Source organism: Staurois parvus, unplaced genomic scaffold (assembly GCF_062004578.1).
Source record: "Staurois parvus isolate SC_StPar_1 unplaced genomic scaffold, SC_StPar_1.0 ptg000716l, whole genome shotgun sequence".
NCBI classification, from domain to species: Eukaryota; Metazoa; Chordata; class Amphibia; order Anura; family Ranidae; genus Staurois; species Staurois parvus.
The window spans coordinates 1,490,682-1,505,662 of record NW_028318512.1 but is presented as its reverse complement, the minus strand read 5'-3'; the positions used below and the strand labels follow the sequence as shown (position 1 = coordinate 1,505,662).

The 14,981-nt window shown below is 40.3% G+C and overlaps 1 protein-coding gene across 1 annotated transcript in view; it reads left to right on the top strand.

Annotated features, from left to right (window-relative positions):
• Positions 1-14,981, top strand: part of LRP1B (LDL receptor related protein 1B) — a 2,076,109-nt gene that overhangs the window by 1,948,677 nt on the left and 112,451 nt on the right. Inside the window, exons 76-79 of the mRNA XM_089653623.1 lie at positions 4,316-4,435; positions 7,269-7,510; positions 9,874-10,097; positions 12,589-12,695. Of these exons, the coding sequence (XP_089509749.1) occupies positions 4,316-4,435; positions 7,269-7,510; positions 9,874-10,097; positions 12,589-12,695 (693 nt within the window). The remainder of the gene's footprint in view (positions 1-4,315; positions 4,436-7,268; positions 7,511-9,873; positions 10,098-12,588; positions 12,696-14,981) is intronic.

The window sequence follows — 14,981 nt, the reverse complement described above, 5'->3', positions numbered from 1 at the left end:
CTCCATGTGCTGGCATCCATCTTGGGTTTCTGCAAAGCATGGTGGGAACCTTTATGCCTTCAGGCTTTTGCGGCTCCTTCTCAGAAGGGTGTGGCTGAGCACATTTAAACCTGCTGTCTGCAAGTGCCCTCTGCATTCATGTCCTGTATGTTCCCTTGTCTCAAGCGCTTGTGCTGTCCCCGTTGCTCTCCTGGTAACCGACTCGGCTTGGACAAGACTATTCGCTGCTTTGACCCTTTACTTGACCTCCCGTTGCTGAACCCATTGGCGGCAGTCGTTACCGCCGCTGGGGTCACTCGGGGACCGCGACCTGGTCTCAGGCTGCGTCAAGTCCATCCCCACCATCAGGGGCCCTGGTGAAGGGTAGCCTGGGGCTTAGACTCCGCACCCTGAGGGACTCTGGTCTGTGGGTAGTTGCTGTCGTCAGTCGCGGTGTGACCGTACCATAGGCCTGCCTGCCCATTCCATCGTTCCTGCCCTGACAGTCACAACCCCCTCCACACAGCACACAGGAACCGAGCTGAGGCTGTCAATCTGCTGGAAGTCCCTACCCCATCACCTTTTTTCTCTTGGTGTCAGGAAAACTCCTTAGAAAATCACCACCAGAATAAGTGTCCCCATCAAAGAATTCCATTCTATTTTTCTTAGGTTAAGTTTTTAAGGTGAGTTTTCAAAATTTTGAGATTTTCCCTTACTTTTTGACATTGCAGGTAGAGTGTTTAACAGGATATGAAACAGTTAAAGAGGTTGTAAACCTAAGACATGAAATAAGAACAAGACATACCCCTATATAGTGTGTACTTATCTCAATTAAGATCATTAAGTGTCATTTCTGGCCACTGCCATATTCCTCTAAGTCCTCTTTCACATGGGCAGTTTGAGGAGGTAAAAACCAGATGAAAACAAAAGAAAGAAAGCCTAACAAATAAAACTAATGCAGCGACCACATCTAAGAGGTGGTAAGCTGCAGAATAAATGTTTGCTTTTGGGTTTATTACCATTTAATGTATCCTCACAATTTTGCCAGATTCTCTAATTCAGTTTTTTTTATCCTGATGTCAACTGTCTCTTGGCTCATAAGGAGGACATAAGACATTATAACCAGTCATTTCCATCTGCCCTACATAATGTAACTTCCAAACTAGTTTTGCTTTCAATACCCATTGCTTTTTTTTTTTTAATAAGAAATCTTGCTCTCGTACCAGCCTCTGCTTCTGCAGCTTTGCCCTGGCCCTTATCAAACAATCATTTCTTCTTTGTCATCTAATCCTGAACACCTCTTAAAATCTTTCAGTTCACTGCTCAGCCCTGCATTTCAGGCATTCTCTACTGACCTCACTGTCTAATAACTTGCCTGCTGTTTCCGGGCTTAAATTGACACAAGGAGACAGACAGTCGGATGACAATTAATTTGCCTTCCCAGCTTGCATTCAGCAACTGATTACTGATGCACCCTCTCTGCTTTTGAATCGGGCTCAGAGGATGAAGCCTTGTCTCATCACCTCTTCTTATCCTTCCAGCCTTTCCCTAAGATCGTGTTCTGTCACAATCTGTTCATTTGCCGTCAGCTGTTGCTTGTTTCCCAATTAGCTAAAACATTCAACCTCTTCCTGTTCTCTTGTATCTTCTTATTTGATTTCAACTATGTCTCAATAAGGCCCATTATTAAGACGTCCTTCTAGTCCAACTAAACGCTATCCGATTTATTTTTTGACTTTTGATTTTTACATTTACACACATCTGATTCCTTCCTTGCTTGATCCTTATTCTGTTTCAAAATTTGTATTGGGCCTAAAGAGGTAAAATACAAAAATGTGACATAATATGAACAAAAATAAGTTACAGAGGACAATAAGGCCCCTTTCACAGGGGCTTTCCGATCAGGTCCAACTAAGAGGAAATCTCTGAAAATTGAGGCTTCAAAGAACATTGAAAATGTACTTCCTCTCTTCGATGGTTCTCTCTAGAACAGTTCCAACAAGCTTTCCCCTGAACAGTTGTGTCGGTGATAACTGTAACATTTAGAATTTCCTATCACTGTCTGATCTGGTGACAACGGTCACCAAGAGGGTGAATCTACTCAATGGAGACACAAGCACCAAAGGGCTCCAGCTCTTCCCTACTGTGTCCAGAACTAACAAATGTTTATACATACACTCAAATAAACTGCCCTGCCTTGTTTAGATCACGGGTCTTCAAACACAAGGGCCACATTGTATATTCCACAAATATTTGTGGGCTGAAAAAAACAGACTCCAAGACAAACCTTCACATGTGAAGCCCCCCAGCACATCCAGGACCCCATTTCACATCAGAGCCCCTATTTCACTTCAGAGTCCCCCCTTCACATCAGAGCCCACTCTTCACATGACTCCTTCCTTCACATCAGATTCCCTCTTTTACATCAGAGCCTTTCCTTCACATCAGAGCCCCCTTTAACATCCGATTCCCTCTTTTACATCAGAGCCTTCCCTTCACATTAGAGCCCCCCCCCCCTTCACATCAGATTCCCTCTTTTACATCCAAGCCTCCCCTTCACATCAGAGCCCCCCCTCTTCACATTAGATTTCCTCTTTTACATCAGAGGCCCCCTGTTACACCAGAGCTTCCCCTTCATATCACAGCCTCCTCTTCACATCCAAGCCCCTCCCCCTTCACATCAGAGCCCTCCCTTCACATCAGAGCCCCCCCTTCACATCAGATTCCTTGTTTTACATCAGAGCCCCTCCTTCACATCAGATTCCTTGTTTTACATCAGAGGCCCCCTTTTACACCTGAGCTTCACCTTCATATCACAGCCTCATCTTCACATCCAAGACCCCCCCCCCTTCACATCAGATTCCTTGTTATACACCAGAGGCCCCCTTTTACATCAGTGCTCCCCACCTTCGCATCAAATTCCCTCTTTTACATCAGAGCCTCCCCTTCATATCAGAGCCCCCCTTCACATCAGGGCCCCCTTCACATCAGAGCCCCCCCCCATTCAAATCAGATCCCCCCTTCACATCAGGGCCCCCTTCACATCAGAGCCCTCCCCCATTCAAATCAGATCCCCCCTTCACATCAGGGCCCCTTCACATCAGAGCCCCCCCCCCATTCAAATCAGATCCCCTCTTCACATGAGGGTTGCTCCATTCACATTAAAGTCTGTCCTTCACATCCTTCATATGAGAGTCCCCCCTTCAAAATACCCCCTGCACTTGAGGATTCCCATTCACATCAGATCCTATCCTTTACATCAAAGGCTCCTTTTTACATGAGAACCCCTTCACATCAGAGCTCACCTCAAATTGGAATCTGCCCTTCAGATCAGAGTCCCCTTTAACATCAGAGTCATTAGACCCCTGCCTTGTAATCTTCACCATAATGACATCACAGCACAGCATGGGAGGCAGAGAAGCCGTTTCTGAATGCCAGGGTGGCCCTGGATGCCACTGCTGTGGATCAGTGTCATTTGTTTCCATGGCAGCACAGTGGCTAAATAGTTAGCACTTCCGCCTGGCAGTACTCAGTCGTCGGTTCAAATCCCAACCACGGCACCACCTGCCTGGAGTTTGCATGTTCTCCCTGTGCCTGCGTGGGTTTCCTACTTGTACTCCGGTTTCCTCCCACACTCCAAAGACATGCTGGTAGGTTAATTGGCTCCTGTCTAAATTGTCCCTAGTATGTGTATGTATGAATGTGAGTTAGGGGCCTTAGATTGTACACCCCTTGAGGGTTAGGGACTGATGTGAATGTACAATATATATGTAAAGCGCTGCGTAAATTGACAGCACTATAGAAGTACCTGAAATAAATAAATGGTGCGGATGGGCAGTAGTCTACAATAGCTTGATGTCCTGATTGCTCAGATTCATTGGTTGCTTTGTTGCTGGCAGCTGCCCCACCTACACCATAGAAATGCATTAAATAAATACTGAAAGAGTTGTTGCAGTCTAGGTAAGTTCTGAAAGGTGGCCAGATGTGGCCCATGGGCCGTAATCTGCAGATCCCTGGTTTAGACCAAATACATCTGATCATTGTTTGCTGAGAAATACAAGAATAATATTATAAAGGGACTTGTGTTCTGTAATCTGAAGTCTCTGTTCAGTGAATACCTGGAATTTCAGCTCTTGGCAAGCAATTCAAGCAATGCTCTATGTACATTTCTTTTGTCAGTTACATGCTCTTATAGTTCATTCACTCATTATTATTTTTTTTCTTAATAAAGAAAGCCGTGTGCTGCAGCTTGAAAACACAGACATCTCTCCTGTGACAATAAAGCTTTAAATCAAATTCCTTTGATACCCACCATGCCGAGTTCCTTGTGTTGCAGATATCAATGAGTGCTTACTCCTGGAGAGCTGTTCCCACCACTGCACCAACTTGAAAGGCTCCTACAGATGCACTTGTGACAGGAACTTCATAGAACGAGGCCACAGCTGCATTGTTAAAGGTAAACTAAAACAACTTTCAAAAAGAGAATGTAAAATATATGACTTTTTTTTTAGCAAAGACTGGTAATCTCAGGCTTGACTGCGTACCTCTTTCATAGCTTTCCAGATTTTTTTGCTCTGGAAAACAATTGAACAAATTCAGTACAGAAGAGCAACCAACCAGAGGAGTAGCAATTGATGTGGTTGCCATGGGCTGCACTTGTGTTGAAAAGTTCAGTTTCAGATATTTGAAGTTGAATGCAAAACATGCCAAATTCACAAATATTAATATTTTTTTTGTTATATATATTTTATTTTTTATATATATATTTTTATATATATTTTTTACTTTGTTTATCAGATGCTTGTATTACCCCCAATACCCTATAAAAAAAAATACTCTTACTTCCTTTAGATGCAGAAGACCTTGGGGTGGATTTACTAAAGGCAAATAGACTGTGCACTTTGAAACTGCAGTTGCACTTATTTTCCTTATTAAATCTAAATGAGGTGTCACTTCACTTTGTAAAGAATACCCAGTCAATAGCAAGGAAAATAAGATAACAACATTTACAGTAGCTTGACCGCAGGGCGGACTGACACTTCATGGGGCCCTCGGGCAATAGGGGATCATGGGGCCCCTGTGTCCTCACCCATACTCCAAAGACATGCTGGTAGGTTAATTGGATCCTGTCTAAAATTGGCCCTAATATGTGTATGTATGAATGTGAGTTAGGGACCTTAGATTGTACACCCCTTGAGGGTTAGGGACTGATGTGAATGTTATATATATATATATATATATATATATATATGTGTGTGTATATATATATATATATATGTGTAAAGCTCTGCGTAAATTGACAGCGCTATATAAGTACCTGAAATAAATAAAATAAATAATAAATAAATCACACCCAAAAAAGCCTATGAAAGGTACCAGGGGCATCTCATGGGGCCCCCTACTGACCCCGGGCCCTCGGGCAGTACCCAAGTTCCCAAATGGTCAGTCCACCCCTGCTTGACCGTGGTTGACTGATGGAAATCAGAAGAGCTTTACAGCATTTACTACGCTCTGGGGAAATTGAGTTCAGCTGTACTTGAAAAGTGCACAGTCTATTTGTCTGTAGTAAATGCAACCCCCTTCATTTGTCTATAAACATCACAAGATGGTTTAACATCCAGGCATGACCCAACTAATGATGTTTTTCCATTGTCAGCAATGCCAGGACAAGTTTGTTTGGTGCCCAAGGCAAAGATGCCAAAGTGTGCCTCCACCACCAAGCTGAGGTGGATGGAGCATGCACATAGCCATGTGTAATGCCCAGGCTGGCACAGGGTACAGAAACAAAGTCACTATCCAATGGCATTACAATTACCACTTTTGGTCCTAAGATAGCTGAACTGGATGGAGGACAGGCAGGACAATGCAGAGGAAAGAGGCTCCCGGCACGGATGCCCTCCCCCCAGCACAGAGTTCAAGGCAGGAGCCCTTCCTGTATATGTCTTAGTAGCTTGATTGTTCATGCCTGAAACACATGGCTGGACTGATTGGGTAGCAAGGAGACATATTTCAGAAATGTCTAAAATTTCAGAAATTAAGACGGTGTTTTTAGTGACATGATTGTTTAGGCCTAACATTTTTGTAAATTGGAAAAATATGTCTACAAAATGTTTTTCTTTATGTATCCTTTATTAAAGTTGAACTACAGGAATTATTTGTATTTACATTGATCCAGCTTCATACAGTCTAAGTATGTATTACTCATACCTGATGGATCACTGGGGAAGCTGGAAATCACTGTAGTAATCGGTGCAATCTTCCAAATCTTGCTCCAGGTCTATGCGATTGGCTGTCCCACTGCAAACTGACCACAGCAAGACACTTGCTCATCATTGCTGTCAATCATAAAAAGCCTTGTATTTATTCAAAGAATACAAAGCGTTCTCTGACTGGAGGAGGTAGAGATTGTGACACCCCTCCTTTCTATCTTGTTCAATCTGAGGGTGCCTTGTATTTATTGAAGTAAATACAAAGCGGTCAAGACTCTCAGAAAAGAATACGGGATCACATTATTTTTGGTTACATTTTACATATTTTTCCCGTTCCTTTGTTCATTTCTCTTTGTTCATTGTGCACATCCTGTAGACATTTTGTATGAACTTCAAATGTGCACATTCAAGCAGCTGCTGAATGTTACAGTTTTACTATGGTGACTATGGCAGAATATGCCAGCATGTGCATTGGACAATACCATAGTTGAAATATATAAGCTTGCTAGTAGCATCATCAGATTTGATTTTTCTTTCTGAAATTGTTGTTTTTTTATTGTTCCCATTTGAATATTCTCTCTCTTTATTTGTCCTTGTGACCAGTGTCCCAGAGACAGATCAAAATGTTACAGGAGCCACCAGAACAGGAGATAAAGGCAAATCTTTGAATAGGGGCATCCTCCCTATTCCTGTTGTATCTTTAAGACCAAGAGTGAAAGGAGATCTCCTCAGTAGGGATATAAACAACAACAAAAAAGATTTGGCTATGAATTTTAGGGTTAATTAACTAAAACGGGAGCACTCAGAATCGGGTGCAGCTGTGCATGGTGGTAGCCAGTCAGCTCCCAACTTCAGCTCGTTCAATTAAGCTTTGGCAATAAAACCTGGAAGCTGATTGGTTTTTATGCAGAGCTGCACCAGATTTTGCACTCTCCAAATTCAGTAACCCCCTCTGAGTTTAGATTCACTCCAGTCTTATAGATTGTTTTCCTCTCACATTTTCCTTTGGACATTTACTCTTTCAGGATCCTTTCCTATTGATCTTATGAGAACTGAACTGAGTATCTTTTATGATTCCAGATTCAGAGGAACAAATTCTCTACGTGGCCAATGACACCGAGATCCTAGCTTTCAGACATCCGTTTGGCTACAGTGTGGAATACCAGCAAATATCCCGCATTGCACACAATTCTAGGATTACTGGGATGGACACCTACCTCCAGGGCAACATGATCATTTGGAGCACTCAGTTCAACCCCGGAGGAATTTTCTACAACACCTTTCATGGCAGGGCAGGCAAAGAAACCAAGAGTGGATTGATTGTGAGTGTGGGAATCTGCTTAGAATTCTACAGCATGTATTTGTCACCCTGAGGTCTATTTTAGGGCTGATGTCAATGGGTTTTGGGCTTGTGCTGATTGCACCCATTGAACATCAGGTATTGATGCTTCTGAGACCATTCAGAATTCATTGACAGGTGCATTTGACCTGCAGTGACCTCCTTCCGACTTGCATTTGACATGCTTAAAGTGGGTTTTGCATTCCAACAATAAAACTTGTATGGGAATGTTAAACCCATTGACATAGGTGCTAAATGTGTTGTTTAGAGCAGTGTGTAAAATACTGACTTTGATAGTTAGCAAAATGAATTAGCTAATTAGATGCTTCACTGTACTGCGCCAGTGTTGGTTTCTAGCATCCCAGTAAAGATCCCATGGGTCTATGGGGGGTGTGGATTATAGTTGGTTAGCCAGATCTAGGGGAGACAATGGACCATGATTTCCAGATAACTAGGCCTAAATAACACCTCTTGTGTCGCCTTCCATTATGGACTGCCTGGAAATGCTGGCTGTCTGGCATCTGCATTTTTTTTAAATCAATTACCCTGAGCAAGCAAGCAGCAGAATGTCAAAACTCCAGATCTGCACACTTCTACCAGACCAAAGACTGAAAATGTAGTGAAACTCGAAGATCAGCACAGCAGTGACCATTTATCAAATAGGTCAGCAGTGGCAACCTAATTATTTCTTTTATGACAGTTTTCTTAATGATTGTGATGGAGAGCACTGCACACTGTGGTAATACAGCAAGGTATCTTTTAAAGGGAATATGACCTATGCTTCTATATGCAAGGAACAGCTTATTCTAGCACATTTAGATTACAACGTTCATGTTCTTCAGGGCCCAAAAACTTCCCGTCTCTCACTCAGAGAAAAATGGGCAGGTGTGCTGTGAGAAATTTGGTTATGGCAAATAGTGGGAGGGGTTTAATACTAGAGTCTATATAGAGAGCTCAGGGGTCAAATGTATGCCATACACAGAGTGCAGTGTCAAGAGTACATAACTTGAAGAGTAAAGGTGTCAGGAGAATGTAACATAAAGAGTGCAGGTGTCAGGAGAAGGTAATGTACAGAGTATAGGTGTCAGAACTATGTACCATACAGAGTGAAAGGGTCAAAAGTATGGGTCAGGAGTAAGTACTGTACAGCTCAGGGGTGCAAGAGTTAGGAGTATGAAACTTGCAGATTGCAGGTTTCAGGAGTATGTAATGAATAGTGTGTAGGGGTCAGGACTGGGTGATGTGCATAGTTCAGGGATCAGGTGTGGGTAAAGTTTAGAGTGAAGGGATACGTAGTGGGCAATGTATATAGTGCAAGGATCAAGACTGGGTAATGTACAGAGTGCAGGGGTCAGGAATGGGTAATGTACAGAGTGCAGGGGTCAGGAATGGGTAATGTACAGAGTGTAGGGGTCAGGAATGGGTAATGTACAGAGTGTAGGGGTCAATACTATTACATACAGAAGTGGGTCACACAGCAAAGCAGCACATACATTTCAGCAAAGAAGGGACTATTCAATGATTATCAGGCTCAGGTGGAGTAATCCTCCATGGTGTATTTCCAAACAATTAACATTCCGGCTTGCCCCAGTGAATTGATAAAAAGAAAAAAGGACTTTATATTGTCAGAAGCCATGGCATGGAGAATTACTTCTCCTGTGTCTAAAAATCATGAAATAGTTACCTTTCTGCCCCCATACCCACTGCTGAACTTATGGTACAGGAAGGCTGGCTCTACCTCTCTTTTACTGGACCTGGTTGGACCACTACAGCAGAACCTTTTCTCTTAGAGAGAGAGCAGCAGCCCTTAGACACAGCTTGATGGTGTAGGACAAGCTGTATTAGTGACAGCGTAGGAACCTTATACTAAAATAACAGGGATTTTTGCTGCACTCTGGTGTGCCTTAAAGTGTATCTAAAGCCAACACTTTGTTTTTTTTTCTAGTTTTGGATGGAATGGTGTCGAGGAGGATGTGGGAGGGAAGTAGGGATAAAATCAAAAATTTTGAAAACAGCAAGAGGGAATATCTTTCAATAGGGATGCTTATTCTGGTGATGGTTTCCCTCATTTTGGACATAATGTGAAGGAAAATCTATCTAATGCAATATAAATCCACACTGGTTTTAACTATTTTTCTATGATGTACAAAAAAAAAAAAAAAGAAAAGGTATAACTTTAGATACACTCTATATATTACTTAGGTTTGTTTATCTATGATGATCCCAGTTACATGAAATTATCAAATCTTTGTGAAACTTTAGTAGGAATAATCAAGACTCAACAGCTAGCCATACTATCACTTACAATGAAAGGGAAACTGTCTCCTAACATTTTCTCTCTTTTAGTGTCCCGAGTTCAAAAGACCCCGTGATGTAGCTGTGGATTGGGTGTCAGGGAATATCTATTGGACGGATCACTCCCGAATGCACTGGTTTAGCTATTACACCACTCATTGGACAAGACTGAGATACTCCATAAATGTTGGGCAAATTAATGGACCCAACTGCACACGACTCCTCACCAACATCGCAGGAGAACCCTATGCAATTGCTGTAAATCCTAAAAAAGGGTACGTTTCTTCTCCTGTTAATTGAATTTTAATGGGAATCGTCAGGTACAATGAAAGTAAGGTTAAACCTGCATGTAAACTACAAAGATTTCTAAATGTTTACTGTTATGCCTTAAAACTTCAATAAAAGTAAGGGTTAACTAGGAAAAAAAATGAGGTTTTAACCTTTCCCTACTGTATCCAAAACTAAAATGGTTTAGACTTTCATTCTAAATAATTCTCTGCATTGTTTAGTCACTGTATCAATTATACTCCTTTGTTTTACTGTATCAGCTTAACGTAAGGCATTGTGAGTCTCTCTATTCTAATTAAAGTCACAGAAGCCTACTAGAGCCATAATCTGTAGCCTTAATTCAAATGAGATAAATGGGACCAGAAAACCCATTGGTGGCCCAAAAAAAGGAAGGCCAGAGCAAAGATCTTGTCAATGGTGCTGCCTGTAGACTTCCTGCCGCTGACCTTTTCCCACTAAGGACTTACAATGCCTTGTTCTGCACTTTGTCTCTTGGTGAAGGAAGCCATCTTGGTAGAGGAAGGGCTTCTCTTCTCATGTCAGTGCTGCCAGTCTGATTACTGGTTGGAGGTTTATACACTGCAGGTCTTCAGGTGTATCTAGATTTTTCATCTTCAATGCACTGAACATATTGAGGACTTGGGGCTATAATAATTACATTATATAAAAAAATAGATCACACTCAGAAAGTAGATCACACTCAGACAATATATTGCCAGGAGTAACCAAAATCTGTTGTTCCTTTTATAATTATTTTCTTTTCAGGCATCAGTTCTAGAGATGAGCGAATTATTCAAAAATTCGATTCGGCTGATTCGCCGAATTTGCGGGAGAAATTCAATTCAATGCGAATTTATCTTATTTAAAGGGTTTTTAGGCTTCAGAGAGCCTTTATATTAGTGCAGAACACTGTACCTTTAATTTAAATGCCCTTGGAGTCTGCTGGGGAAGAGAAATAATACTGTCAGTCAGTATGACATGCAGATGAGTGCCGTCGATCTTAGAATCACCGCACACTTCACTCATTTGGGCAGTCACGGGGCACGACGAAGAAGAAGAAGAAGAAGAAGAATGAAAAGAAGAAGAATGAAAAGAAGAAGAAGAAGAATGAAAAGAAGAATGAGAAGAAGAATGAAAAGAAGAATGAAAAGAAGAATTAAAAGAAGAATGAGAAGAATGAAAAGAAGAAGAAGAAGAATGAAAAGAAGAAGAAGAAGAATGAAAAGAAGAATGAGAAGAAGAATGAAAAGAAGAATGAAAAGAAGAATGAGAAGAATGAAAAGAAGAATGAAAAGAAGAAGAAGAAGAATGAAAAGAAGAAGAATGAAAAGAAGAATGAAAAGAAGAAGAAGAAGAATGAAAAGAAGAATGAAAAGAAGAAGAAGAAGAATGAAAAGAAGAAGTAGAAGAAGAATGAAAAGAAGAATGAAAAGAAGAAGAAGAAGAATGAAAAGAAGAAGAAGAAGAAGAATGAAAAGAAGAAGAAGAAGAATGAAAAGAAGAATGAAAAGAAGAAGAAGAAGAATGAAAAGAAGAAGAAGAAGAATGAAAAGAAGAATGAAAAGAAGAAGAAGAAGAAGAATGAAAAGAAGAATGAAAAGAAGAAGAAGAAGAATGAAAAGAAGAAGAAGAAGAAGAATGAAAAGAAGAATGAAAAGAAGAATGAAAAGAAGAAGAAGAAGAATGAAAAGAAGAAGAAGAAGAATGAAAAGAAGAATGAAAAGAAGAAGAAGAAGAATGAAAAGAAGAATGAAAAGAAGAAGAAGAAGAATGAAAAGAAGAAGAAGAATGAAAAGAAGAAGAAGAAGAATGAAAAGAAGAAGAAGAAGAATGAAAAGAAGAATGAAAAGAAGAAGAAGAAGAAGAAAAAGAATGAAAAAAAGAAGAAGAATGAAAAGAAGAAGTATTCCAGTACAGCAAAAAGTGTATCTGCAGAGAGCTCCGCTATTTCTGACAGTTCTCTGACAGTTCCTTCACATTTACAGCGGTTGAAACATTGTATCTATTTATTTCCGAATAAAAATATCTGTATCCTAAATGGAAACAAATAGATACAATGTTTCAACCGCTGTAAATGAACTGTCAGAACTGTCAGAAATAGCGGAGCTCTCTGCAGTGACACTTTTGCCGGCTGATCGGGAAAAATTTGATTCGTGCACCCGAAGTTTGCTAAAATTCGGATTCGATGCGAATCGAATTTTTCCTGAAATTCGAAACGAATTCCACTTCGCCAGGTTCGATTCGCTCATCTCTAATCAGTTCATACCATATTATACACACTGCCATTTATATACTACAGGTTGGCATATGAGTGCACAACTACTGTATGTTGCTATTAAACTGTCCCACAGCAATTAGAAGCATTTATTGGTCTGATTCTGCTGGGTGAATCTCTAGTATTTTGTTTTTTTATATTTTTCCTTTCTTTGTTTAAATCATTGCATTTTCTCTTTTTTTTTTGTCTTTGTCCAACTTAAGGATGATGTACTGGACAGTTATTGGGGATCACTCACATATTGAAGAGGCAGCAATGGACGGGACTTTAAGAAGAATATTGGTGCAAAAAAACTTGGAGAGGCCAACAGGTATCTGATTTATTTGCAAAATTCAGTATGAGTTTAATCTATTTAAAGCTGAATTACAGGAAGAAGACAAGTTAATGCAACTAATATTAATTAATGCATAATTTATTTACATAATTCATTTCTTGTTTGTTTTTAATGCAAGCAGTGCATGTATGTGACTTTGACTTGCCATCAGCCAATTGGTTGTGCTGCTCTGTAAAGAGCATACTATTAGACAGCAGAGTGACAGAAGAATGATATCATCACCATGTTGATTCTCCTTTCACTGTCCGCTCACAGGCTGGGGGAGGGACAAGACCTGTAAGTGTTACTGAACCACAAAAGAATAAAAATAATTCTTCCTCTCTGGTCCAGACAGGGCTGTGCTGTCTGGCAGAGCTGTGTATATATTAGAATTGGATGAACGAAAATAAAAGTTTCTGTGCATGCATTTCAGTTGCCTGGAGTTCAGATTTTAGATTACAGGTTTCACATGGAAGAAAGCACAGAAGACAATTATTGTTATTCATCCACATCCTTTGTATTTTTTCACAAAGTACAATAGTACTGTGGTAGGAAAAATATAATGTGACATTAGTTATATATTTGGACAATCAAGTCACCTTGGAGACCCTGTTGTTTATATCAGCTGTCATTAAATCGGAGCTGTCATGATCATTGTCATTGATGATGATGAGTAGTCTTCGGGATCAGACGTGTTGGCAGTAGGCTGTTTTTTTTCTTTTTGGTGGGTCAGTGGACGTCATTTATCGTGATTGACATGATTTGCATCGCTGGATGATGTGATTGATGATGGATGTGTTTTTATTTACCGTTTACTTATTTTGTTGTGAATGAACATCATCGGTATCTGAAATTGGAGGAACATCATGCCGTTTATTTATTTATTTTCGGGTCAGCCTTAAAATTCATACTAGACACCCATTATTTTTTTTTCATTTCCTGTCCACTTTATTTACATAGCTGGGGTTTCCAAGAAATAAATTACTGGGGCCTGTGATGCCATTGGTTAGAGACATGGCAGGTGCTGGCACCCACTGCTTCCTTAATAACCATTGACAGTTACAGTGTAAGAAGGAATCTGTCATGTATAGTAGCAGGAAAAAAATCTGCTACAATATATAATAATTGTCTCTGTCTTAAGACTGGTGATGCCTTAAAAGAGAACTTGGCTAAGCTTTGTTTGTATGGACTTTTGCTGTTGTCAGCTTAGAAGAGGTTTCAGAGAGAAAATGTGTTTCTGATTAAGTGGCCCCCCTATTTCAAACAGTTGTAAGGCACAAGGATAGCAAAGTTGTTTGCCATAAAGGTTGTTATTCAGTTTATTTGACTGTTACTTTCACTTGCTATTGCTAAAATGTAATGTTGGCAAGGCAATTAACTATCGTCGTCATGCAATAACAAAAAAAAGCCTATAGAGCCCCATTCATACTTGAGCGTTTTGTACCTTGATGGTCAAAACTAAAGAGCTCTCGGCAAACAAAACTTCATATAATGTATCTAAATGATGGACATTCAAATATGAGCGCTCAGGTGCCTGTAGCTCAACAACTAATGCTCCAAAAACTACATCACATAATTGGGCACTTTGTCCCCATAGATTTGAATGGGAATGCCTGTACACTGTCAGAACTGGTCTCTCCCTACTACTTATCATTGGCCAAAAACACTGAAAGCTTCAATGTGCATCTCAATTACTGAAATATTTATGTTTATGTGCATAAAAAATTCTGAAAATTGCCTAAAAATTATTAAGCTTTAGTGTGAATCCAGCCTAAATTAGGAAAAAAGTATTCTCTCTGAGCCAGTAGATCTGCTCCATGTCATATGTCAGTCAAGCTAATGCAAAGGTGGGGCTGGGGAATAAACACAACCTTTTGACCCTCAATGCATACAGTATTAGCAGCCTTTCCACCTTCAAAAATTGACTTCAGAATGTTAATAAGAGTTGATTTTCAAAAACAGCTCTGTCTTAATACTAGTATATTTTGATTAGGCTAGAAGACAGCTTTGATGCTCCATGCACGACTAGTGTAAAAGTATGAAAATTGAGTTGAATCATATGCTTAGCACCCAAAATTTCTGAAAATGACTGTTTTACGGATTGCTCTGCATGTTGTCGTTTGGAGAGGTTCAGGAGATCCAACACAAAAGGCCAGTTTCTTCAGGAGATTGTCTGTCTGAACTTTGGACTTTGGTAAATGGAAATATTTCTTCATAGCTTGTGATAGTGGTTGAGTTTTGGACCCCTGCAGTGTAAATGAGTCTATCGTTGTCAGCACAGAT